The sequence below is a fragment of the Eimeria acervulina genome, genomic scaffold (assembly GCF_000499425.1).
Source record: "Eimeria acervulina Houghton genomic scaffold, Eah_scaff168, whole genome shotgun sequence".
Lineage (NCBI taxonomy): Eukaryota > Apicomplexa > Conoidasida > Eucoccidiorida > Eimeriidae > Eimeria > Eimeria acervulina.
Genome location: NW_013550150.1, coordinates 1 through 23,555, shown reverse-complemented (window position 1 = coordinate 23,555; position 23,555 = coordinate 1). Strand labels below are relative to the sequence as shown.

The window sequence follows — 23,555 nt, the reverse complement described above, 5'->3', positions numbered from 1 at the left end:
CAGCAGCAGCCGCAGCAGCAACAGCCGCAGCAGCAGCAGCAGCAAATGATGCTGCTGCGCTGTTGCGGCAGCGCGTGCTGCGGTGTCTAGGCAGGTGCAGCGACTCGCCGTTGCTGCCCCATTTTTTTGCTTTCTTTAGTTTATAAAAAATTTATATTTTATAGATACTAGATATTTATATTTTATAGTTTTCATATATTTATATTTCATAGTTAATATACATTATATATATATATATATATAATAGATATTAGATATTTATATTGTATAGATATTAGATATTTATATTGTATAGATATTAGATATTCATATTTTATATATTAGATAATATACTCAATATAGATAATATGTGTATACATATGCTGGTATTATATTTTTATATTTTATTACATTATATATATATATATATATATATATTATATGATTAGTTTATTTGTTTATGTTTGCTGTTTGTTTAATGGATTAGTTTTAAGGGGTCCCTCCACTTCCAGTGAAGAAAGTTTATTTCTCTCTCCATCCAATCTGTCAACGCGCCCGCTGAAGGATGAAGACAGTGCAGGTTTTCGCGCAGTTGGTAGTAGTCGCTAAACCCTAATATCTGTACATACACCCCAAATGAAATAAATAAATATATAAATATATATATATGTATATATATATGTAACATATAGACAGATAGGCAAATAAACAAACAAGAAATAAATAAATATTATGTTGGTAGGGGAATCGCTAAACCCTAAAATCTGTACATACACTCCAAGTGAAACTAATAGATTAATAACAAATAAAAAAATAATACAAATGAAGTATATAATATATATAATAAACAAACGAACAGTTTACACATACACACAAACATACGCACACAATGCATAGTTAGAGAGATAGATAGCAGGAGATGCATGCATAAATACATACATACATACATAAATAGATATATATACATAAATAAATAGATACATGCATAAATAAATAGATAGATAGACCTGTATATACAGATAGATAGATAGATACATGGATATAAATTACTTGCACATATAATATATATATATATATATATAAGTATAAGGAATTGGGGTGTACGTACAGTAGATGCGATGAAGGGTCTCTTTAAAACCCACTTCAGCGCCACGGCTGTTAAATTTGGCTGTTCAAATCTGCGGGCTAAAAAAAAATATTCTTTTACTGCCTTCGCTGCAATCGAACCCCTAAACAAAGCAACAAAAGAAAAGAAAATAAATAAATGAATAAATAATAATAATAAACAATTTAAACAAACTAATGATAGCATACTGTACAAATAAAAAACAACAGGTAGGCAGCAAAACCTGTGGGGTGCATGCATGCAGCTAAGCCTTTGGGGTGTATGCTCACCTGAGTCTACGCATATATGAAGGAAAGCGAAGCAGACGTCCAGCTGTGGGGTACTCCAACCACTCTAAATATTTACCAGTCAACAAACCCCCAGCCAACGCTCCGTAAGCCAGCAGAGATACACCTAAAAGGAATAATGAAACAGATATTGCTGCATGCATATACACCCCAATGGGACTGCTGTATGCATGCATACACCCCACAGTGTATGCATGCATGCATACACCCCAATGGGATTGCTGCATGCATACACCATTTGCCTGCCCCTGCACCCATTCCTTTCCCTTTTGTTCGTTTGTTTGCGTGCTGTTTGGGTCTAGGGTTTAGGGTTTACGCTCCACCGTCTGGAGTTTGACGCCTCCGATCGAAGGTTTAAGTTTTAGGGTTGAGAGTCTAGGGTCTGCATCATTTCTTAGCAGCAAGTTATGATTAGGGTTTAGGGTTTAGGGTTTAATTGCCTGAATTCTGAGGTCTTGTTGCTTCAACAAGTTGTTTCTCTACATCATTTCTTAGCAGCAAGTTATAGCAGACCTGCGCGGTTGCTGGGGGCTGCAGGCCTCTCGCCTTTGCCAGCTGGCAGTACCGCAGCAAGCCAAAGGCTGTCTCGTTGCACAAACCCCACGCACGAATCTGAAGTAAACAACACACAAATAATCATCGTAATGCTGCTGCTGCTGCTGCAGTTGCGGCTGCTGGTGCTGATGCTGAGGCTGCTAATCAGTTGTTGCTGCTAATAGTGATGCAGTTGTTGCTGCTAATAGTGATGCTGAGGCTGCTGCTGCTGCTGCTGCTGCTGCTCCTGATGATGCGGATGCTGCTTGTCCTGCTATTGCCGTTTTGTCTGTTGCTGCTGTAGCTGCTATTGCTGCTTCTGCTGCTATTGCTTTGGCTGCTGCTACTCTCTATGCTTCGAGTGTTGTTGCCGCAATTGGTGCTGCTGCTCCTGCTGCTGCTTCTGCTGCTGTTCTCTCTGAGAAGAGCCTTGAGCTGCTGCTGTGGGGAGGAGTGTGGGGTGGGATCGTCCGATCCCATTTTGGGATCGTTCGATTCCAGTGTTCGTTTCGTCTCCCTTATGAACGTGTGGGGTTTCGTTTGTTACCTTTCCGTCCCTTAAAAGAATCTCAACTGCATCAAGAAATGCATGCATGCCTTCATCTGCACTTTCTCCTTTTTCTACTGCCTTTGCTGTCTGCACGTGAGAAAAAGACTAAACAAAAGAGACAAATAATCAACTTAAAGAGAAAAACAAAACAAAAAAAGCAGCATATATATGTAGGCAAAGAGACAAAAACGAAAAAGGGGGACAGAATATATATACAGACAAAGGAGACGGAAAATATATATATATATATGTATGTAGATAAATATATTATAAGTATATATATGTGAATATGTATATATATAGAGGGAGAGAGAGAGAGAGAGAGAGAGAGAGAGACAGAGGAGAGAGAGAATGCACATAAAGAGACAAAGGAGACAGAGAGACTGTTCGTTCTTTCGCCTGTTGCTGTGGGTGTTTGGCAAGGAGGAGCGGTGGTAGGGTTTAGGGTTTAGGGTTTAGGGTTTGGCTGACAGGTATATCAAAGAGAACATCAGCACTGTCTCCTGTCTCCTGACTGGGTACATAACGTGAGGGCCAGTGCAGCTGCAGCAAATCGATGTAAGACACCTGAAGCCTCTTCATGCTGCTCTCAACAGCAGCAACAATCGCAGCAGCAGAAAGGCCCCCACGTCTACTGCAGCAGCAGAACAAGCAAACGCAGTAGCAGAAAACGCAGCAGCAAATCCAAGCAGCTGCTGCTCCCTAACTCAGCCCGATGGTTAATACCAAATCAAACACACAGCAGGAGTAGCAGCAGCAGCAGCAGCAGCAGCACCATCACCAGCACCATCACCAGCAGCAGCAGCAGCATCACCAGCAGCAGCATCAGCAGCAGCATCAGCAGCAGCAGCAGCAGCAGCATGAGCAGCGCCGGTGTGTTGTTGTGGGGGTGCTAGCCATACGCAGCATGGGTTTGAAGTGAAGGGATTTTGTCTGTGTCTCCTCCCACAGTAGCAGCAAGAATTATTTGCTGTCGTTTGCTGCTACCTCTGGAAGCTATCCACTGCCCTACGATTTCTTCTGCTCTTCCCCAGGTGTCTCTGGAGATAGGGAGAGGATACACCTCAGCTGTATCAATGAAGTTTATACCCCACACGTCTACAGCATAAGATAGAAGCTCTCCCGCATTGTTATAATTTCCTTCACCAGCGGGGGGCCCCTGGGGGCCCCCCATGAACATTGTACCCAGTCCAACCTCCGAAGCAAACAAATCGCTACGACCTAGTTGACGATAAGATACACACCAAGGAGCAGCAGCAGAAGCAGCAGCAGCAACAGGAGCCGCAGCAGCAGCTCCACCAGCCGGAAATCCCGCATCAGCAGCAACTGAACCCCCACCAGTAACAGGAGCACCAGCAGCAGCTGCTGCAGCAGGACCACCATCCGCAGCAGCAGCCTCGCCAGCAGCAGAAGCAGCAGCAGCTGGGGCTGCAGCAGCAGGAGCTGCAGCAGCAGGAGCTGCAGCAGCAGGAGGTTCGGGTTGCTGCGGAATAGGGGGAATCTGTCCCTTTGGTAGATATACCTTAGGCGAAGAACAGCCAGTAGAATAAGGAAGAGAAATGTGCAAGTATTGACGATGCAGAGCCTCCGCGCTGCTCATACGAGGGCCCCCAGGGCGAGCGAATAGAGGTGGAGGCGGCAGCAGCTCTCCAGGCTCTCCTATTAGAGGAGGATTAAAAAAAGAAGAAGCAGAAGATAGTTGGACCTGCTGCTGCTGCTGCTGCTGCTGTTGATGTTGTTGCTGCGCCTGTTGCTGCTGCTGTTGCTGCTGCTCCTGTTGTACCCCATGTTGCTGCTCCTCCTCCTCCTGTTGTTGTTGCTGCTGTTGCTGTTGCTGCTGCTGCTGCTGCTGCTGCTTCGTTTGCTGCCTTAGAGCAATCAGCTGCTGCAGCCAGGGTATATCTCTTGCACTGAAACTCCTTGCAGCATTTTGCTGCTGAGCTAAAACCCCAAAGGGAGCCTCCGGAATGAAGCGATCCTGCTCTTCACCTGCTGGGCTTCGTCGCATGCCTATAAAAGAAAAATAAATAAAATAAATAAAATAAAATAAAATAAAATAAAATAAAAAGTGTAGTTCAAAATAATATAATATAATGGATAGGAATAAAAATGTGTGAGAGAATTAAAGAGATACAAAAAAAGGTGAAGAGGAAATATAAAAAAGAAGAAAAGAAAGAAGGCGAAAATAAAATAAAAGACAAAGACAAAGAGAGACAGACAGACAGAGACAGAGACAAACGCAAGTGCGCAAGCGCCCGTAAGCAATCGCCCCAAAAGCCACAATGCAAACCCTAAACCCTAAACCCTAAACCCTAAACCCTAAGCCGTAGACGCTAAAGCCTAAATGCTAAATCCTAAACCCAAACCCCTAACCGCTGAGCCCTAAACCCTACACCCTTATCCCTAAATCCTAGACCCTAACTTCCAAGCCCTAAACCCTAAACCCTAAACCCTAAACCCAACACCCGTAACCCTAAATCCTAGACCCTAACCCCCAAGCGCTAAACCCTAAACCCTAGAGCCTAAAGCCTAAAGCCTAAACCCTAAACCCTAAACCCTAAAGCGTACCGGAGATCATTTCTTCTGCGAGAGTTGCCTGTCTAGCAACCCCATCATCTTTTTCTCTTTGAGGGGGGTTTGTCTCTTCTAAATAATATCGGCGGTCTTCTTCTGTCTGAAGACGATAAGAAAGAGGTTCCCCCTCTTCGCCTTCCGTACCCGGCTCCCCAGGCTGCACGCATAAACCCTAAACCCTAAACCCTAAACCCTCAACTACAAACCCTCAAACCCTCAAACACTAATCCCTAGACGCTAACCCCGAAGCCGCACCTCTAAACCCTTGGCTGCAAGCCCTATGAAGCTAAGAACGTGAGCGTGCCCTCAAATCTCCCCGCAGCTGCTGAAGGGTTTAGGGTCTAGGGTTTAGGGTTTAGCTCTGACTTGTTTGTATGGGTTGTGGCGCTTATAAGACCAAGTGTAGTTCCTCTTGGGGTCGTGGTAAGTCTCTACGTAATCATATCCCTCTTCCGCAGTCGTCACGTTCACCGCTAAACAAACAAACCCTAAACCCTAAACCCTAAGCACTAAACCCTTAACCCTTGCTTGGAAGTAGGCAGGAGTATTCGCGAGTCATTTGAGAGAGGAATGGCAATGCGGTAAACTCAGGGGTATTTAGAGAGTCTTCCATTCTAGAAACTAGGGTTTAGGATTTAGGGTTTAGGGTTTAGGGTTTAGGGTTTAGAGGTACGTATAAGGCCGTGGGAGACAACGAGGCGGCCTTGAGGGAGGTCGCGTTTAATTGGAATCCATTCTTCATCAGGCACCGACTCCGATATGCCGTACTTCGCTTTATCTTCTGAGGTGTACAGACACCCCATCAGCACACACAGATGCACACCCATTTGCTGCTGCTGCTGCTGCTCCTCGTGCTGCTGCTGTTGCTTCTGCTAACCGGCTGCTGCGGCGGTGGCGCTGCTGCTGCTGCTGCAGAGCCTCTACAGAAGCAGAGTCCAGCAGCACCACCGTAAGCAGCAGCGCTACCCGCAGCAACAGCAGCAGCAATAGCAGCACCAGCAGGAGCAGCAATAACAGCAGCAGCTGAATCGGCAGCAAAGGCTGAAGCAACACCATGATCAGCGGCAACAACAACAGCAGCACCACCACCACCGCTAACAGCAACAGCAACAGCAGCAGCAAAGCCACCACCACCACAAACAGCAGCAGCACGAGCAGCAGCACCAACAGCAACAACAGCGGCAGCAGCAGCACGAGCAGCAGCACCAACAGCAACAGCAGCAGCAGCAGCAGCAGCAGCAGCGGCAGCGGACCTCGCTGAAGCCTTTTGAGTTCTTCAGGGTTGTCTGCCCACTGTTGTTTAATTCGCTCGAATGTCTCCACGTCTATGAACATCGGAGATGAGTCCAACGCCTGCAGCCAAAAGGAGACAGAAAAAACAAAATAGAGACAAAAGGAATAGACAGTGGCTAGCTAGCCAGCTAGCTGGCTAGCCAGGTGACAGTGAAGAGAGGCACCTAGCTAGCTAGCTAGCTAGCTACGTGCCTCGCCCGCTGGCTGTCGACGCAGGTGGCTAGCTGGCATCTAGCTAGCTAGCCGGACATCTACCTAGCCGCTAGTTAGCTTGCTCGCTACTTAGCCGCTAGCTGGCTAGCTGGCTAGCTGTGCAGTCAGCTGGCTAGCTCTGTAGCTAGTTGGCTGTGTATCCAACTAGCTGCCTGCACAGCTAGCCAGCTGTATATCTAGCTACCTGGCTAGCTCTCTAGCTACCTGTCTACCTATGTGGCTATTTAGCTAGCTAGCTGAGTAGCTATCTAACTAGCTAGGTAGCTAGCTATCTATCCAGCCGCGTAGCTATCTATCTATCAATCTAGCTACCTGCGTAGCTAGCTACCTATCTATCTAGCTAGCCAGCTACCCGTGTAGCTAGCTAGGCATGTAACTAGCCAGCTAGCTAGCTAGCTAGCTTCACCTGTCTGTATAGAATTGTCTCTCCCCCGATGTTGATGGCTTTGACTGGCAGCTGATCTACAGTGCGCGCGTGGGGGGGAGGGAGACCCTCTCTTTTGTGTCTGTCTTCTATATCTTGTCTTTCTGCTGCTGTTGCTGCTGCTGCTGCTGCTTCCGCCAAGACGCGCCAACGCCTCAAAGAAGGGGCCTCCCGCTCCTGCTGCAGCCGCCGCAAAGCTGCTCTCTCAGCTGTCTGTGCTGCAGTTAAAGGAGGAGACAGCCAGTCTTGTTCTCCTGCTGCTGCCCCTGCTGCTGCTGCTGCTGTTGCTGCTGCTGCGCCTGCTGCTGTGGGGTCGGACTCGTCGGCTAAATATGCAGCAAATTCTCCTGCTTCTGCTGCTGATGCTTCGTCAGCGCCATCTGCTGCTGCTGCTGCTTCATCGCCTCCGTCTGCTGCTGCTGCTGCTTGGGAGAGCAGCGAGCCTCCCGCTGCTGCTTCCTCCTCATCTGCGGCATCAGCAGCAAAGAATCCATCTGTGCTGCTGTTGCTGATGTCTCCAGCATTTGCTGCTGCTGCTGCTTCTTCTTCACCTTCCTGCTGCAGCTCTAAGATGTCTTGTGCTGCTTCCACGTCATCGTCATAGGCAGCTGCTGCGCGGGTTGATTGGAACCGCTGCTGCTGCTGCTGCTGCTGCAGGCGCTGCTGTACGCTGAGGAGCGGCTGCTGCAGCAGCAGCTTCGGGGTCGGTGTGGTTTGGCTCTGCTGCACTGCAGCGCGAGTAGCAGCAAAGGAGTAAGGAGGGGGTCTTAATGCTGCTGGTTTGCTGCTGCGTTGCTGCTGGCTTCTAGCTGCAACAAACAAAAGAGAAAAAGAAGCTTCTTTAGAATCCGCAGGAATCAGAACAAACCCAAGCCCGCGCTGCACACCGACACCCAGTAGCAGCAGCAGCAGCAGCAGCAGCAGCGGCAGCAACAGCAGCAGCCGGTTGGCTTCAGGCCGAGAACACCGCAGGGAGGAAATCGGCATTGCTTCTTTTGCTGCTGTCAGCTGCAACAGATCCTGTGGTGAAAGGACGCAGCAGCAGCAGCAGCAGCTGCTGCTGCTGCTGCTGCAGCAACTGAAGGCGAACCACCAGCAGCAAGACTCGCGCACTCAGCTGCTCGCGTTTTGCTGCTGCAAGCCCAGTGAGGAAAAGGAGACAACAAAAAAAGTCTTCTTGCCATTGGCCTCCAAAGAATCCCCCAACTGCTGCTGCTGCTGCTGCTGCTGCTGCTGATGTTGCTGTTGCTGCTGATGTTGCTGTTGCTGCTGATGTTGCTGCTGGCGCAGTTGCGGTTTCGGCTGCTGTTGCGGTTATGGCTGTTGATGCTGCCGCTGTTGCTGCTGGTGCTGTTGTTGTTACTGATGCTGTTGCTTTTGTTGCTGCTGCTGCCTTAGCCGCTGCTGCTGCTGCTGCTGTTGCTGCTGCCCTCCTGTCGATTCTAGAGGGGCCTCGGCTCTTGGGGCCGTAGGTGGGCGCTGCTGCAGTGTCTGCCGTTTCTCCTGCTGCAGCTGCCGCCTATGCTGGCTGCTCAGTTGCTGCTGCTGCAGCAGCTTCAGCAGCAGTTGCTGCTGGTGTTCCGGGGGCCCCGATCCTCGAGCCGCGTCCAGCAGCAGCAGCAGCAGCAGCAGCAATTTGCTGCCTCCTCAGGCTTCAATCTGTTCGGTTTTGTCCCAGCAGTTGAGCCTGCGTGCATGAAAGCCCCAGAAGAGACCCCTGCAGGTCTAAGGCAACTGCTGCAGTGTTGAGGCCCAGCAGCAGCAGCAGCAGCAGCAGCAGCAATCATTGGGCGCCCAAGGGCGGGCTTGAGGCTGTTAAAAACGAAGCAAACAAACGTGCAGTCTTCCAACTGCTGCTGCTGCTCGCCTTTATTTGCTGCTGCTACTTCTGCTGCTGCTGCTGCTGCTGCTGCTGCCGCTGCCGCCCTACCGCTGCTGTCGGCAGCGGCATGCCTTGGGCCCCACAGGTGGCTGCTGCTGCTGCTGCAACAGCAGCAGCAGCAGCACAGCACTCCGAAGAGGTAATGTGTGGCGCCTTAGTGTAAAAATAATATTATCTTCTTCTCTAAACCCTAAGACAAACAAATATAGACAAGGAAGAAGACAGCAAGGCCCTCAGCTGCTGGGGTTCGTCTCAGCCGCAGCGCCGACTGTCGTTCCCCACATCCTCAAACCCTAAACCCTAAACCCTAAACCCTAAACCCTAGACCCTAGACAGAAGGATCCATGCGGAACCGGTAGCAGTCGCCTCCCGTCTTTGCGAGGCAGCCGGGCGAGCCTCGCCTCGCAGCTGCTGCTGCAGCTGCAGCAACAGCAGCAGCAAAGGCTAAAGGGCCCGCCGTAGGCAAGGACACCACTCGGTGTCTTCTTCCTTCCAACAATGTCGCAAGAGACAGAGCCGCTGCTGCTGCAAAGTGAAGCAGCAGCAAAAGATGATGCAGCAGCAGCAGAAACAGTAGCTGCTGCTGCTCCTGCTGCTCCTGCTGCAAAGGAGGACTTTCGCGTGACTGTCTCCCCAGCCCCTGGTGCAGATGCAGAAGCTGCAGGATCGGGTTGTGCAGCAGCAGCTGGAGCAGCAGCAGCAGCAGCTGGAGCAGCAGCACCAGCAGCTGGAGCAGCAGCACCAGCAGCTGGAGCAGCAGCACCAGCAGCAGCAGCAGCACCAGCAGCAGCAGCTCCTGCTCGACGTTCTTGGTGGCCGTGGCGATGGTTTATGTCTTTTAGCTCTGCTGCACGCATTGCGGAAGCTGCACATACACCCCAGACGCTAGACGAACTCCGTGCTGCTGCTGCCTCTCTGCCGCAGCTAGAGACAACTAGCAGCATCCAGTCGGTTGCTAGCTCCATCAGCAGCAGCCTGCTGGCAGAAGCAGCAGCAGCAGCCTCAGGAGCAGCAGGGAGCAGCAGCAGCAGCAACAGCAGCAGCAGCAGCAGCGACCCTAAGAAGCAAAACCTCTGCGTCTACCGCGTTCTTTTCCGGCTTATAGCGCCCTGTGTGGGACCCCTGGGGCTGCTGCGGCTGCTGGAAGTGCTGCTGTCTTCTTTGTCTCCTTTGCTGCTGGAGGCTATCGTGGCTTGCTTAGAGAGTCCCCGGCAGCCCCCAACAGCAGCAGCAGCAGCAGCAGCAGCAGCAGCAGCAGAGAGCGAAAGTTTCGCCCCTAGAGGGATGGAGCCCGGCCTCGAGCCGAACCACAACCGGCTGCTGCTGCTGTCGCTGCTGCTTGCTGCTGCTGCTTTTCTCCAGGTCTTCTTAAATGTTTGCTGCGGCTTCTGCATGCGCCGTATCGCACTTAAAGCTAAAAACGCGCTGCTTGCTGCTGTATTTGAAGCAGCACTTAGGCAGACGCACGCTCCCCTACCTTGCTACAGCAGCAGCAGCAGCAGCAGCGCAGCAGCAGCAACAGGTGTGGAAGAAGCAGCAGGAACAGACCTCGTAGCAGGCACCGATGCAGCAGCTGCCGCTGTTGCTTGTGCTGCACCAGCAGCCACTGACGCTGCTGCTGCTGCTTCTGACAGTGCAGCAGCAGCAGCAACACCAATGAGTTCAATCGATGCAGATGAGTGGCGAGGAGACGTAAAGGCCCCAGAAGACGTTGGGCTGATAGAGAGCCGCAGCAGCAGCAGCAGCAGCAGCAGCAGCAGTCTCTCCTGCAGCACAGGATACGGGTTGCTTGTGCCCGAGGGGATTCCATGCCGTTTGCTTCGAACTCGCAGCAGCGAGAGCAGCAGCAACAGCCACAGCAGCAGCAGCAGCAGCAGCATGAAGAAGACCAGAAGCGCAGGGGGGGCCCTTACTCGCGCTGTCTCCTTCGGTGGTAGTCTCCATCGTGTGGTCTCTAAAACCCTATTTGATGGTGCTGCTGCTGCAGTGTTAACAGCAGCAGCTAGGGCAGAAACTGCTGCTGCTGCTGCTGCAGAAGCCGTTGCTGCTGCTGCAGAACATGGAGGAGCAAGCAGCAGCAGCAGCAGCGGGGAATCCTATCTATCGGTGAGGATACAGCCCCGATCTGCTGCTATTGCTGCTGCTAGTGCTGCTGCTGCTGTCGTCTGTGTTCGTTTCTGCTGTTGCTTGTGCTGCTGTTTTTGTGTGGTTTGAACTGCTGCATTTGCTGCTGCGCTTGCTGTTGCTGCTCCTGCTGCTGCTGCTGCTGCAGGCGCTAAGCGAAGAAGAGGGAAACAGCGAAGGAGACAGTGGGGAATACCCTGAGGGTTTTTCTTCTCCAAGGCAGTTGTCTTTTGGAGAAGAAGAAGAGACAGATTGTCTCGCCTTAGAGGTGCAGCAGCTGCACAGCTTGCCTGCTGCTGCTGCTGGTGTTGCTGCTGCTGCGAGCCCATTCGAAGACAGCGTCGCCAGCGGGTCACTGCAAGACGAAAGCAGCAGAGGCAGCAGCAACGACAGCGGCAACAGCAGCAGCGGCAACAGCAGCAGCAACGGCAGCAGCAGCAGCGGTATGTCGATTGTTTATGCAGCAGGGCCGGCACTAAGCAACGATGCTGCAGCGATTATCCCCCATTCGGGTGATGAGTCAGCAGCAGAGACACCGCAAACCCCACAGCAGCTGCAGCAGCAGCAGCAGCAGGGCAGGGGTGCTGCTGCGGGTGCAACAAAGGCGCGTCCATCATTAACAGTCTCTTTTTCTGCAAGCGGCAAAGACATCGCCAGCAGCAGCAGCAGTAGCAGCAGCAGCAACCCGAACACCACAACCAACAGCAGCAGCACCACCACCACCAACAACAACAGCAGTAGCAGCAACAACAACAACAGCAGCAGCAGCAGCAGATCAGCGTCTGCTGCACTTGAGCTGGCGAACTTGGTGAGCGTTGACTGCGAAAGGACTCAGGCAGGCATTTGCATTCTTCACGAGCTGTGGGCCTCTCCATTAACTCTGGTGCTTAATTTGCTGCTCGTCTACAGACAGCTTTCTTCAGCTTTCTTCTATGCATTCGCCCTCACGGGTAAGGCATATACGTATTACTGCTGCACCTGCTGCAGCATTTAATGCAGCTGCTTCAGCAGATACACGTGCTGCAGCAGGAACAGCTGCTGCAGCACGTGATACCGCTGCTGCAGCAGATCCAGTTTATGCAGCAGAAACACCTGCTGCAGCACGTGTTGCAGCTGCTTCAGCAGATCCAATTGATGCAGCAGTGTGTGTGCGGTGTATATAAACATAAATATATTGATTGATTTGTTTGTTTGTGTTTGTGTGTGTGGTGTATATACACCAAAATATACAGGGATTTGTTTGCTTGTCCAGCTGCGTCTGGGGCGGTGTTTGCGGCTGCTGGGGCACCGACTGATGAGCTGTCGAGACAGCCGAGTGCGTGCATGCAGAGAGTTGCTGCTGCAAGTGCGGCAGACAAAAGTGCTGGGGTTTGAAAGGTTTGCCTTCGCCCGTATATGGTGCTTGAGGCTGCAGGAGCTGCAGCTGCTGCGCCGCCGCTACTGCCTGCATGCAACAGGGAATTGTTTGTTTGTGTCTGCTCCTCTCCTTGTGAAGGTTACTGCTCTTAGCTGTCTCCTAGCCCGCAGCAGCAGCAGCAGCAGCAGCGGCAGCAGCAGCAGCAGCGCGGCGCTAAGAGCTAGCCGCCTATTTGCTGCACTCTCTCTAATAGACAAAGCCCTTCAGGCCCTCAACGGCCTCCCCACACTCATGGCAGATATTACTGCTGCTGCTGTTGCACTTAAAAGACTCGGCAAATGCCTCAAGCCTACTCCCGCAGCACTCCACATGCACCTCAAACTGCAGCAGCAGCAGCAACAGCAGCAGCGGCAGCAACAGCAGCACGAGCAGCAACAGCAACAACAAGAGCAACAGCAGCAGCAACAGCAGCAACAACAGCAGCAAAAGCACCCGCGCATTGAATTAAGCCTCCCTATAGAATATTATCATCAGACTGCGCCGCCCGATGAGGCAACCGGAAGCGCAGAGGCACCGCGGGCAGATGCAGCAGAGACAGCAGCAGCAGCAGCAGCAGCGTCTCCTTCGTCTGCTGTGATTTGCTTTCGGCGTGCGGCCTTTGCCTGGCGGCCTCTTCGCCCGAGTGATTCTCTTTCTCTGAATGACTGCTGCCTCTCCCCTACAGCATTTGCAGCAGACAGCCCTAAGAAAACCAGCAGCAGCAGCAGCAGCAGCAACAGCGGGTTGGTGCTTGCAAAGGGGTGTGTTGATCCTTGTGGTCCCCAGGACCGAGCATCTGCTTCTGCAGCTGCAGCAGCAGCAGCAGCAGAAGAGAAGGCCCCTTACTGTCTGCGGAGCAGCAGCGCTGTGCTGCATGATGTGGACCTGCAGATACACCCGGGAGAGCTGCACGTCGTCTTAGGGAGATCGGGCAGCGGCAAGAGCAGTCTTCTTGCTGCTGTTTTAGGGGAGATGAGTCTCTTGAGAGGAGAGGCTTATCTCAATCTCCCCTGGCAAAACAGAAACAGCAGCAGCAGCAGCATCTGCTGCTGCAGCTGCAGCAGACATGACAAAGGCGGTGCGAATCCCTCCACGGCAAAGGTACCCTCATCAGCAGCAGCAACAGCACCATCTTCATATACAGCACCCGCAGCAGCAGCAGCACCCACAGCCGCAACAGCAGCAGCAGCAGCAGGATCATGTGAATGCGTCGACCCTTGGGAGTTTGTGGGGTATTCACCGCAGCAGCCGTTAATTTTTGAGGGAAGCCTCAGCAGCAACATTTTAATGGGGAGGCCGCTGCTGCCTGCTGCTTTTTATAAAGTGCTGCATGCATGCGCTCTAGATAAAGATTTTGCTGCGCTAGGAGGAGAAGACAGCCCCATCGATGCTGGCGGACACAGACTGAGCGGTCATTAACCCTAAACCCTAAACCCTTGCTTAAACCCTATTCATCAACCCTAAACCCTTCACCTCTGTAGCTAAACCCTAAACCCTTAAAGTCCTAGACTCCTGTACAAACCCTAACTCTAAACCGTATACTTCTATATCTTAACCCTAAACCCTTATACTTCTGTGCCTAAACCCTAAAGCCTTAAACTGTATCTAAACCCTAAACCCTTCCACCTCTACATACGAACCCTAAACCCCCACACTTCCATTTTGAACTGCTGCTCAGCGGGGCTGGCGAGGCCAGTGCTGTTGCTGCTGCGGACGACACAAACGAAGCAGCAGAGAGGCAGTGCAGACGGTGACTAGGGTTTAGGGTTTAGGGTTTAGGGTTTGTCGGTGGATGCAGGTGGTCAGCGGGCTCGCATTTGTTTGGCGAGGGCCATCTACAGCGCTGCTGCAGTTGCTGCATGCAAGGAAGCTTATCAGCAGCAGCAGCAGCAGAAGCAGGCTGATGCGGGCCTTGCGAGTAGCGGGGGTCCTGCTGCTGCTGCTGGTGCTTCTGCTGCTGCAGCAGCGGCATTAGCAGCAGAGTTTGAAAAGTACGAGTTGACTCGATTGGGGTTTGCTGGTCCTCGTGCGCTGTATTTAATTGATGACCCCTTCAGCCCCCTCGACGCCGTCACAGCTATGGCCGTCTGGCAACGCGTATTCGCACCAGGAGGTAAGCAGCAGCAGCAGCAATAGCAGCAGCAGCAGCAGCAGCAACAGCAGCAGCAGCAGCAGCAAGGACGACAACACCAGCGAACGCAGCAATCGGGTAACCTGGAGATAAATGCATCCTCATAGCAGCAGCAACAGCAGCAACAGCAGCAGCAGCAGCAGGAGCATCGTTTGAGTTGCGTGTGAATTTGTGCATTAGGGATATTAAGCGGAAGCACAGTGCTGCTGGTGATGCAGCCGTCTGCTCTGCTGATGGTTGGCGCTGCAGCAGCAGTCTCTAGCTTCGTGCTGCTCTCTGGGGGAGCAGCAACTCAGTCGTATTCAATTGATGAGTTACAGCGCAAGCATAAGGGCTGGGGGGGATGCAGCATCACCAGCAGCAAATTCAAATCCACCCAGTGCAGCAGCAGCAACGTGAAGCAGCAGCAACGCGACGCAGCAGCAACCAACTTCAGTCCTCTTACACAGGGGTAAGCACCGCCACCATCTGCACCAGCAGCAGCTGCTGCAGCAGCAGGTGCTGCTGCTGCTAGCGGCTACTCGCTTATCTGCATTGGCAGAGCAGGAGGGGGCTTCATGATTTGCAATGGAGACGGCTACCACTAAGCAGCCCCAAATGCATGCATGTGCATGCAATTGCACGCATAAGAAGCTGTTGGTTGCTTTTTTCTGTTTTTGCCTCTGCAGGGAGTCGAGCAGCGCGGTGGAGGGAGAGGCGCTGGAGCTGCCTACCCGTGCTGCTGCTACTTGTTCATCTGCTGCAGCACCGGCAACTGCAGCAGCAGCAGCTGCTGCTGCTGACAGCGAAGGCAAGGCATCTCAGGCCGTGCTGCCTTGGCATGCGGAATCCTCTGCTGCTGCTAACCCCGAAGCAACGAGAAGGGGAGAAGTCGCTTGGAGGGTTTGGCGGCTGTACATACGCAGTGCGGGGCCCCACTTAGTGCTGCTGCTGCTGCTTGCATGCGCCGTAAGCAGCAAGTCCCTCTGCAGCAGCAGCAGCAGCAACAGCAGCAGCAACTTATTCAAAACCCGCAAAGCAAACCCATTGTCAACCGCACCGCCACCACCTGCAGCAGCAAAGCAGCTTTGATGTTTCTGCCTCTGTTGTTTTCCCTCCATTTTATCTTTTTGCTGCTGCTTATCCTTATGCTGCTTTTGCTGATTTGCTGCTGCAGGCGAGCACTTGCTGCATTACTTTAAGCGACTATTGGCTTCGTCTATGGACGGCTGGGGGCCCCCCTCCTTTTGTTCGATTGCATCGGTTTATGTTGTATATACAGTGGGAAGGGGTGAGAGTAGAAGATTTATTTTATTTAGTTTGCTACTGGGGCCTCGCACTTCTTTCTTTTTTCTTTTCTGCTGTTACTACTGCTGCCTTCGTTCGCTGCGGAGCCAATGCAGCCTCAGTGCTGCAGGCTAATCTTCTTGCTGCTGTATTGAGGTGAGCAACGACACACCATATTAAAGATATTATTAAGAGATAAAGGGTATTAGAGAGAATAAAAGACATAAAGAGCATTGCAGAGTTTACAGAGACTAAAGAGATAAACAAAAAATAGATATTAGAGAGAGTAAAAAGATCAAAGAGACAAAGAAGATTAAAGGGATTAAGGTAGTTAGAGATAAACAAAGAATGGAGATTAAAGAGGTAGAGGAGATAAAGGCGATTATGGCGATTAATAGCGAGATAAAATAGATAAATAGCAGAGATAACAGGAGAGACAAAGGAGACAAAACGGAAGCAGTCAAACAAAAAGAAGAAAAAACGAACAGACAAAATATACAAGAGAAAGGAGAAATAGAAGAGAGACAAAATAGACAAACAAGTCAAAGCAAATAAAAGAGACACCTGACGGGCCTCCCGTTAGGAGACAGTTCGAAAAGGCTGCTGTTTGCTGCTTTCCTTGCATGCATGCATGCAGATGGATGCGCGTTGTATGCATGCATATATATTTGTTTCTTTTGTGTATTTCTGTCTCTGTTTCGCTGCCTTACATTGCGTTGTACTGTGTTACATTGTTGTTTTTAGTTTTGTTGGTGTTGCTAGCAAACATTATTTTCCTCTTTTGTTTCTCCTGTTGCTGCTACTGCTGCTGTTGCTGCTGCTGCTGCTGCTGTTGCTGCTGCTGCTGGTGTTCAGGGCCCCCCCCCGTTGGTTCGATCGAGAGCCAATTGGGCGTCTTTTGAATAGACTGGCAGACGATGTCTTTTGTATTGATGAAGGATTGCCGCATGCACTGCATACGCATATTCTGATCATCAGTACGTACACCCCAAACATGCGTACAAATAATGCAAGGGCATGCATGCATAGAAATAAATCTATTTTTATATTCATAATCTTACTCAATAAACAAATAAACGAATATACAAACGCAGCAACCACAAACAAACAAATATACAACAACGCAACAAACAAAGCATCAAATGCAGCAAACAAACGGAAGCAAAAACAAAGGGATGAAACACGCAAAGAACACTAGCGAAAATCACAAACAAACGCAAACACAAACACAGTCAACCGCAATTATATATATATATATATATACATCTATATATACTTACATACATGACTATGTATATATACTTATATATAATGTTTATGTATCGCCTCATATGAGGCCTAAAGAAGTCCTGTGGATTGTCAGGGCTCTCCGAGGGGGAGAACAGGAAGAAGTAGTTTGTTGTATTTGTTTGATTTCTTTGATTTGTTTGATTGTTTTTGTTTTTGCGTGTTTCAAAGTTTTCTTTGCTTTATATTTGTTTTTTCGTGTCCTGGTTTCGTGTATTATAGGAAGAAGACGCTTTTCATTGTTTGTTTTGCCTTTGTTTGTTTTCGTTGGAGTTTTGTTTTATGTTTTGTTGTTTTGTTCTCTTCCCTACTGTTTTGTTTTATTCGTTTGTTTTATTTGTTTGTTTAGTATATTACTTCTGGGTTTTGTTTTGTTGTTTTATTTTCGTGTTTTGCGTTGTTGTTTTATTTTATTCTTTTGTTTTATGCTTTTGTTTTATTGTTTTATTTTAATTGTTTCCCTTTTATTGCTTTGTTTTATTTTTTTGTTTTATTCTTTTGTTTGATTGTGTAATTTGTTCTCTTCTTCAGTGGCTATGGTTGCGAAGCTAACGCTGCTGAGTCTGTCAGTCCCGTCTTTGCTGCTCTTCGTTCCACTCCTCTCTTTCTTTCTGCTTCGCATAGCAAACAAACTCAGGGCAGCAATCAGGTAAAAAAGCTGCATTGCAGCTTCTACAGCTGCTGTTGCTGCTGCTGCTGTAGCTCCTTCTGCTGCAACTCCTGCTGCTGCAGCTCCTGCTGCTTTTTCTGCGTACGGGTCCTGACGTGCTGCTGCTGCAGGGCCTGCTTTGGTTGGTTTGCATGCTGGGTATGCTCGCGCTGGTGTCTTTGCTGCAGCGCGTTGCGTTGTTTCTGCTGTTTGCATTTAAGCTGCTTGGGGAGTTGTTAGAAGAACAGCAGAGCAGCACAAATGAGGCAAATGAATTAGAGTTGCTGTGTCTCCTTCAGGTCGCTAAAGAGGCTTGAGACTGTTGCGCGCTCTCCCCTTCACTGTCTCCTCGCAGGCGCCGTTGGTGGCGGCCGCTGCCTTCGAGCATTCCGGTCAGCCAGTAGCACTTGCTGCTGCTCTTGCTGCTGCTCTTGTTGCTTCTCTTGCTGCTTCTCTTGCTGCTGCTCATGCCGCCGCGCTTGCTGCTGCTCTTGTTATTGCTCGTGTTGCTGCCCTTGCTGTTGCTCTTGCTCTTGCTGCACATCCATATGTATTGTGCTCACGTACGAGTATATATATGCATTTGCGTGCATATGGATGCATACGCGTATATAAACTTATAAATTTATAAATTAGAAAAAAATATATATATATATATATGTGTGTGTGTAGGTGGGTGGTTATGTTTGTGCTTGTGCATATATTTGTATATATAAATAAATATGTGTACTTATGTTTATATTTGTATGTATATTTGTGTTTATGCTTGTATTTATATAATGTTGCTGCCTGCTCTCTCTGTTCCCCTTGTTCGGTTTTTCCCTTGAAAACAAATACTGCTCTCGTTGCTGCATTTTGCTGCTGATGCTGCATGTTGCTGTTGTTGCTGCTGCTGCTTCTGCTGCTGTGTTCTGCAGGGCAGCGGGTCGTTACTACGGGCGTTGTTTGGGTGCTTTGCTGCTGTACGGGAACATCTCTTACATGAATATCTGTCTACAAGCATGGCTAGCTCTGCGGCTGCAGCTAATTGGCGCTACTCTGCAGCTGCTGCTGCTGGCTGTCTTTACGTTGCCTCTCTACTTTTGGAGACAGCAGCTAGAACAGGTGGGTCTTGGAAAGATTGAAAGAGAGTCTCCTCCTGTCTCTTCTCTCTCGTTTGTTGTCTCCTCTTTGTTGTCCATTGTCTCTTCTCTCTAGTCTCACATCTGTTGTCTCTTGTCTCTTGTCTGTTCTCTGCTGTCTCTTGTCTTCTATATCGTTTCTTCTGTCTCCGTTTGGTCTTGCAGCAGCGTTGCACTTAGCCCCACCGCAGCTCCTGAATGCTGCGATAGATATGAAAGAAAGGCATTTGTTTTTGTGGTTTTCTTCTTTTATCTTCTTTCTTGTGTCTCCTTAGTCTATGCTGTTTCCTTTTATGTTAGCGAGAGAAGAAGAGACAACCAGCGCACACTAAGAAGAGACATAATCTGATTGTTTGTCTTCTCTTGTTTCTTCCTTTTGCTGCTTCTATCTTTTAAGATGGGCCCGTCAGCTTCCGTTCACCTCCTCTGGCTGAGTAGATATTTAGACTCTATCCTTTGTTTGTTTGTTTGTTTTTGGTTTTTTGTTTGTTTGTTCGCATGTTGTTTGCCTGTTGCTTTTGTTGATTGCTCGTTTGTCTGTTTGTTTATTTCTTTGTCTGTTCTTTATATGTTGTCCTGTTGTTTGTTTTTTTGTTTGTTTTATGTTTATTCTTTGTTTGTTTGTCTGCTTGCTAGTGTGTTTATTGTTAGATATTTTGTTTGCTTGTTTGTTTGTTGTTTGTATTGAGTTTTGACTGTGGTGTATCTTGTACTGCCTCTCCCCAGCATTGAGTGGGTGTTTGTACTTTCCCTCTTATCGATGCTGTGGCGTCTGTTGCAGTTCGCTGTGGTTTGAGGGGCATGGGACGAGGCTCATCCTGCTGCTGCTACTGTTGCTGCTGCTGTTGCTGCTGCAGGTTCGGGGGGAGCTTGCTGCGCTGCTTGCACTTAGTCTGTACGCGGTGTCCCCTCTTGTGCGTCTACTGACGCAAACTATCACCACTTTTGTTCGCCTTGAAGTGCAAATGGTCTCTGTAGAACGGGTGCGAGACTACCTGCTGGTGAGACTCCTGGTGCTGCTGCTGCTGCAGCTGCTGCTGCTCCAGACTTGGCAGCAGCAAGGACTGAGAGGAAGCTCCAACAGATGCAGCAGCACAGAGAGACGTCCACCAGCAAAATGAACACCACGCATGCGAGACAGAAGCAAACAAACCAATAAACACGAGAGGGAGGCACGCAACAAATCATCCACATGAGACGGCGTTGTCCTGCTGCTGCTGCCGTTGCTGTTGCTGCTGCTGCTGCTGCTCCTTGCAGGTACCAGCGGAAGACCCGAACTACGATGTCATCACAGAGCGTCCCTGGTCCCAGCAGACGCCTGCAAAGGGCTCCGACTCTTCCGTATGGTCTCGTTGGTTGCTTCCATGGAGGCGCAGCACCAGCACGAGTTTGCTGCCGCTGTGTACTAAAGAGGAGGAGCGGCAGCCGCTGCTGCAGCAGCAGCCGCTAGAAAGTTGCGGTGTATGTACAGACAAGAAAGTTGTTGATGTGTGTTGTCCAGCGCCAGGGCCTGTGAAGATCCCTGGTGCCTCCCGTGGTGCTGCAACAACGACAGCAGCAGCAGCTGCTGCAGCAGCAAAGCTGGCTGTGTACGAGACGCTGCTATCGTTTGGGACTCCTCCTTGCGCTCATCAAAGTGGGGAGGGTGGCCTCCGTTGCTCCTGCAAAGAGCAGCAGCAGCAGCAGCAAAGCAGAGGGGGTGCACCGCCGCTCTTTCCTGTTTCAGTGTCCTTGGGCTTTCGCACTCGCGGCCGTATTGACTTTGAAAACGTCACAGTGGCGTACAGGTAGATAGATACAAATGGAATGTAGTTCATTTGCTGTTTAGGATGTGTGTATGTTCGTCTGTCTGTACACTGCGTGACAGAGGCAAAGGAGGGGATTCAGTTTATTTGCTCTTTTCGATGGCAGTTTTGTTTGTTGGTTTGTTCATCTATACACTTCATTCGCTGGTGTTGGGCTTCCGAGACGGGGATTTGTCGTTGCGGTGTTTGTTTTGCTTCGTTTGTGTTTTGTTTATGTACTTTGTTGTGTATATTTTTGTATCACAATCTGTTCTTCGTTGTTCCTTGTTTCTGCTGCTGCGAGTGAGCGCATTTGTTTTTTTTTCTCTTTTTCTGTGTCTGTCTATTCCTGCTTCTGCTGGTGCAGCGCTGGGGGACCCCCAGCCTTAAGGGAAGTATCGCTGACAGTGCACCCAGGAGAAGTTTTAGGTTTAGTAGGGCGAACAGGAGCCGGAAAGAGTACTTTATTGTTGGCTTTAAGCCGCATGGTGTCGTACAGCGGGTGTATAAAGATAGACGGAGTTGATGTGCAGAGACTCCCCGTTCATTTGCTGCGCTCCCTCCTCGCTGTTGTCCCACAAACCCCTATTCTTTTCTCTGGAACTGTACGATTCAATTTAGACCCCGCGGGTGTACGTACAGAGGCGGAGCTCTTTGATGCTCTCCAACTCTGTCGCCTAGACAAAGTTGTTAGAGCTCTCCCTCAGGTTAGATCACTTTCGTTCTTTTTTCTTTTTCTTTTCCCTTGCATTCACCCTCTCTATCTGGAACCGATGACGCTGCTGCTGAACTCTCTCCTCCGGGTTTGTGTTTTCTTCTCGTTCTTCTCGTTCTTCTTCTCCTTCTTCCTGTCTTTCTTCTTCTCTCCTTTTCTTATTATTGTTACCATTGTCATTATTATCACTATTGCTGTTATTAACAGTCGTACTTTATGCATGCAGCGCCTACCTTGGCGTCTTTTGGGTTTTTCTGCTCGGCTGGTTTAATGAATCTGTGGAACGGCAACGGCATTTTATGCCGCTGTGCCTGGTGGTATCTTTTGCTGCTGCTGAGGCTGCAGCTGTTGCTGCTGCTTGTGCTGCTGATGTGGATGAAGGGTTTAGATACTCCTCTTGCTGCAGTCGATGAAGCCGCGGCTTTGGAATTCCGAGTCAGAAGATCGCGCAAGCTTCAAGGCAGTCCGTCCCGCCTCTGTTGCTGCTGCTGGTGTTGCTGCAGCCGTTGCTGCTCTACTTATTGTTCTTCTCTCTCCATGCCTTCTTAGCCAGCTCACTGTCTATCCACTGCCTGCCCCGCAAGGGAGCCCTCTGGCATCCGCCTGCTGCATTGCCCCTGTTGCGGATGGCGATGGGGGGCCGCTGTCAATCCGCTTTGCTGCACTGTAGCATGGCAGGAGAGGCGGCGGCTGTTTGTGCTGCTGGTGCGTATGCTGCTGCAGCTTCTGCTGGTGTTGTTGCCGCTGTTCTTAGTGTTTGTGAGTGTGCGTTTAGGGCTTTTGTGTTGTGTGTGCAGGCGGTGGGGCGTTGGGAGGCAGCGAAGGCCGCGAGCTGCCGTCTCGTGGTGTGACAGCAGCATATCCTGGTGCTGCTGGAAAGGAGCAGCAGCAGCAGCAGCGTGGGGTGTATGCGCAGCGTTCCGGAGGAGGCGGCGAACGCAGCAGCGGCGGTTTGAAGGGCAGCAGCAGCAGCCAAAGCATTAGATTGTCTGTAGGACAGAAGCAGCTGCTGTGTCTCTGCAGAGCTGTTCTAAGGGAGGCCCCTATTCTCTGTCTTGATGAGGCAAACAGCGCCATGGACCCCGCACTAGAAAAAGAAGTCCTCGTGCCAGTAGTTAGGCGGTGTCTAAGGTACAAATACAAAGGCAGATGTAGCGAAACACAGTCTCCTTCTCTTCTTTTATCTCCTATTTTAACTGTATTCAAATTAGGGATAATATGCACTCTTGCTTGCTTATCTTCTCCCCCCATTGTGGTAGTTAGTGCCCCCTTTTTTTTTCGTCTGTCTTTCTCTCCTCCTCTTACTCCATTGAATTCTAATTAAACGCGAACCGTCGTCTTCTGAGTGTGCGTATATCTCATGTCTGGCGTTCTTCTCACCAGGGCATCTTCTTTTGTGTATTTTATCTGTTGCTTCAGTCTATTCCCCTCTCTGCATATTCTTCTTTGTTTTCTCTTGTTTCTTTTTCTGCTTCTGCTGCAGGCGCGGCAGCGTGCTGCTTATATCGCACCGGCTGCAGCACTTGCCGTCTCTCTGCCACCGTGTGGGGGTAGTTGGCGAAGGGCAGCTGCTGGAGTTGGCGGCGCCTCGCACGCTGCTGCGGGACAGGACCTCCCGCTTCCACGCGCTGTATGCTGCAGCAAGAGGCACTGCAACAAGAGGCGCTGCAGCGCAGCAAAGCAGCTGCAACAACACACACTCAGCAGCAACGGTAACAGGAGACAACAATGCAAGAACCTGCAATCCAATTTACACCGCAGAGCACACACCCTAAAAACAAAATGGAAATATGATGATGAGAAAACAAAAACATCAGCTCCTTCTCCTTCCTTACCCCACCCACCACAGGCATACACGGAAAACGAAAGAAAAAACGACAAACGATAGCTATTGCTAAAGCTGGCCGCTCTCAACGCAGGTCGCATTCGCTAGGAGCAGCAGCTCCAGCAGCAACAGCAGCAACAGCTGCTGCCCCAGCAGCAGCAGCAGCAACAGCAGCAGCTGGCTCCCGGAGGAGACCGCCAGCGTTTGTCTGCGTGCCCTGTCTGGCGTAAAGGCACGAGTTTGTCCATTGACTTCGTAGCATCCCTTCAAGAAATGAAACTTCCCCTGATGTGGCCCATCTTGCTCATTTCGCTTCCTCTCTTATACACGTAGCGTCCGGTTTAAATTTATATACCTATATATATATATATATATATATATATATATATGTATAT

The 23,555-nt window shown here is 50.0% G+C and overlaps 4 protein-coding genes across 4 annotated transcripts; 2 read left to right on the top strand and 2 right to left on the bottom strand.

Moving 5' to 3' along the window:
* Positions 1-2,091: 2,091 nt before the first annotated feature.
* On the bottom strand, positions 2,092-2,406 carry EAH_00022720 (hypothetical protein; the record flags this gene model as incomplete). Its single annotated transcript, XM_013396926.1, has 1 exon — positions 2,092-2,406. One exon carries the CDS (start codon positions 2,404-2,406, stop codon positions 2,092-2,094), a length of 315 nt encoding a protein of 104 aa, XP_013252380.1.
* Positions 2,407-3,368: 962 nt separating this feature from the next.
* On the bottom strand, positions 3,369-7,967 carry EAH_00022710 (aldo/keto reductase family oxidoreductase, putative; the record flags this gene model as incomplete). The annotated part of the gene is made up of 6 exons (XM_013396925.1): positions 3,369-4,486; positions 5,045-5,207; positions 5,417-5,523; positions 5,724-5,831; positions 6,304-6,403; positions 6,963-7,967. 6 exons carry the CDS (start codon positions 7,965-7,967, stop codon positions 3,369-3,371), a joined length of 2,601 nt encoding a protein of 866 aa, XP_013252379.1.
* A 1,393-nt stretch (positions 7,968-9,360) lies between these two features.
* EAH_00022700 (ABC transporter, putative) lies at positions 9,361-15,584 on the top strand (the record flags this gene model as incomplete). The annotated part of the gene is made up of 6 exons (XM_013396924.1): positions 9,361-10,968; positions 11,135-11,936; positions 12,444-13,793; positions 14,181-14,495; positions 14,694-14,964; positions 15,182-15,584. The coding sequence occupies 6 exons, from the start codon at positions 9,361-9,363 to the stop codon at positions 15,582-15,584; spliced, it is 4,749 nt and encodes a 1,582-aa protein (XP_013252378.1).
* A 4,217-nt stretch (positions 15,585-19,801) lies between these two features.
* Positions 19,802-23,493, top strand: EAH_00022690 (ABC transporter, putative; the record flags this gene model as incomplete). The annotated part of the gene is made up of 7 exons (XM_013396923.1): positions 19,802-19,837; positions 20,094-20,623; positions 20,988-21,327; positions 21,717-21,798; positions 22,133-22,466; positions 22,819-23,047; positions 23,269-23,493. 7 exons carry the CDS (start codon positions 19,802-19,804, stop codon positions 23,491-23,493), a joined length of 1,776 nt encoding a protein of 591 aa, XP_013252377.1.
* Between the last annotated feature and the right edge of the window lie 62 nt (positions 23,494-23,555).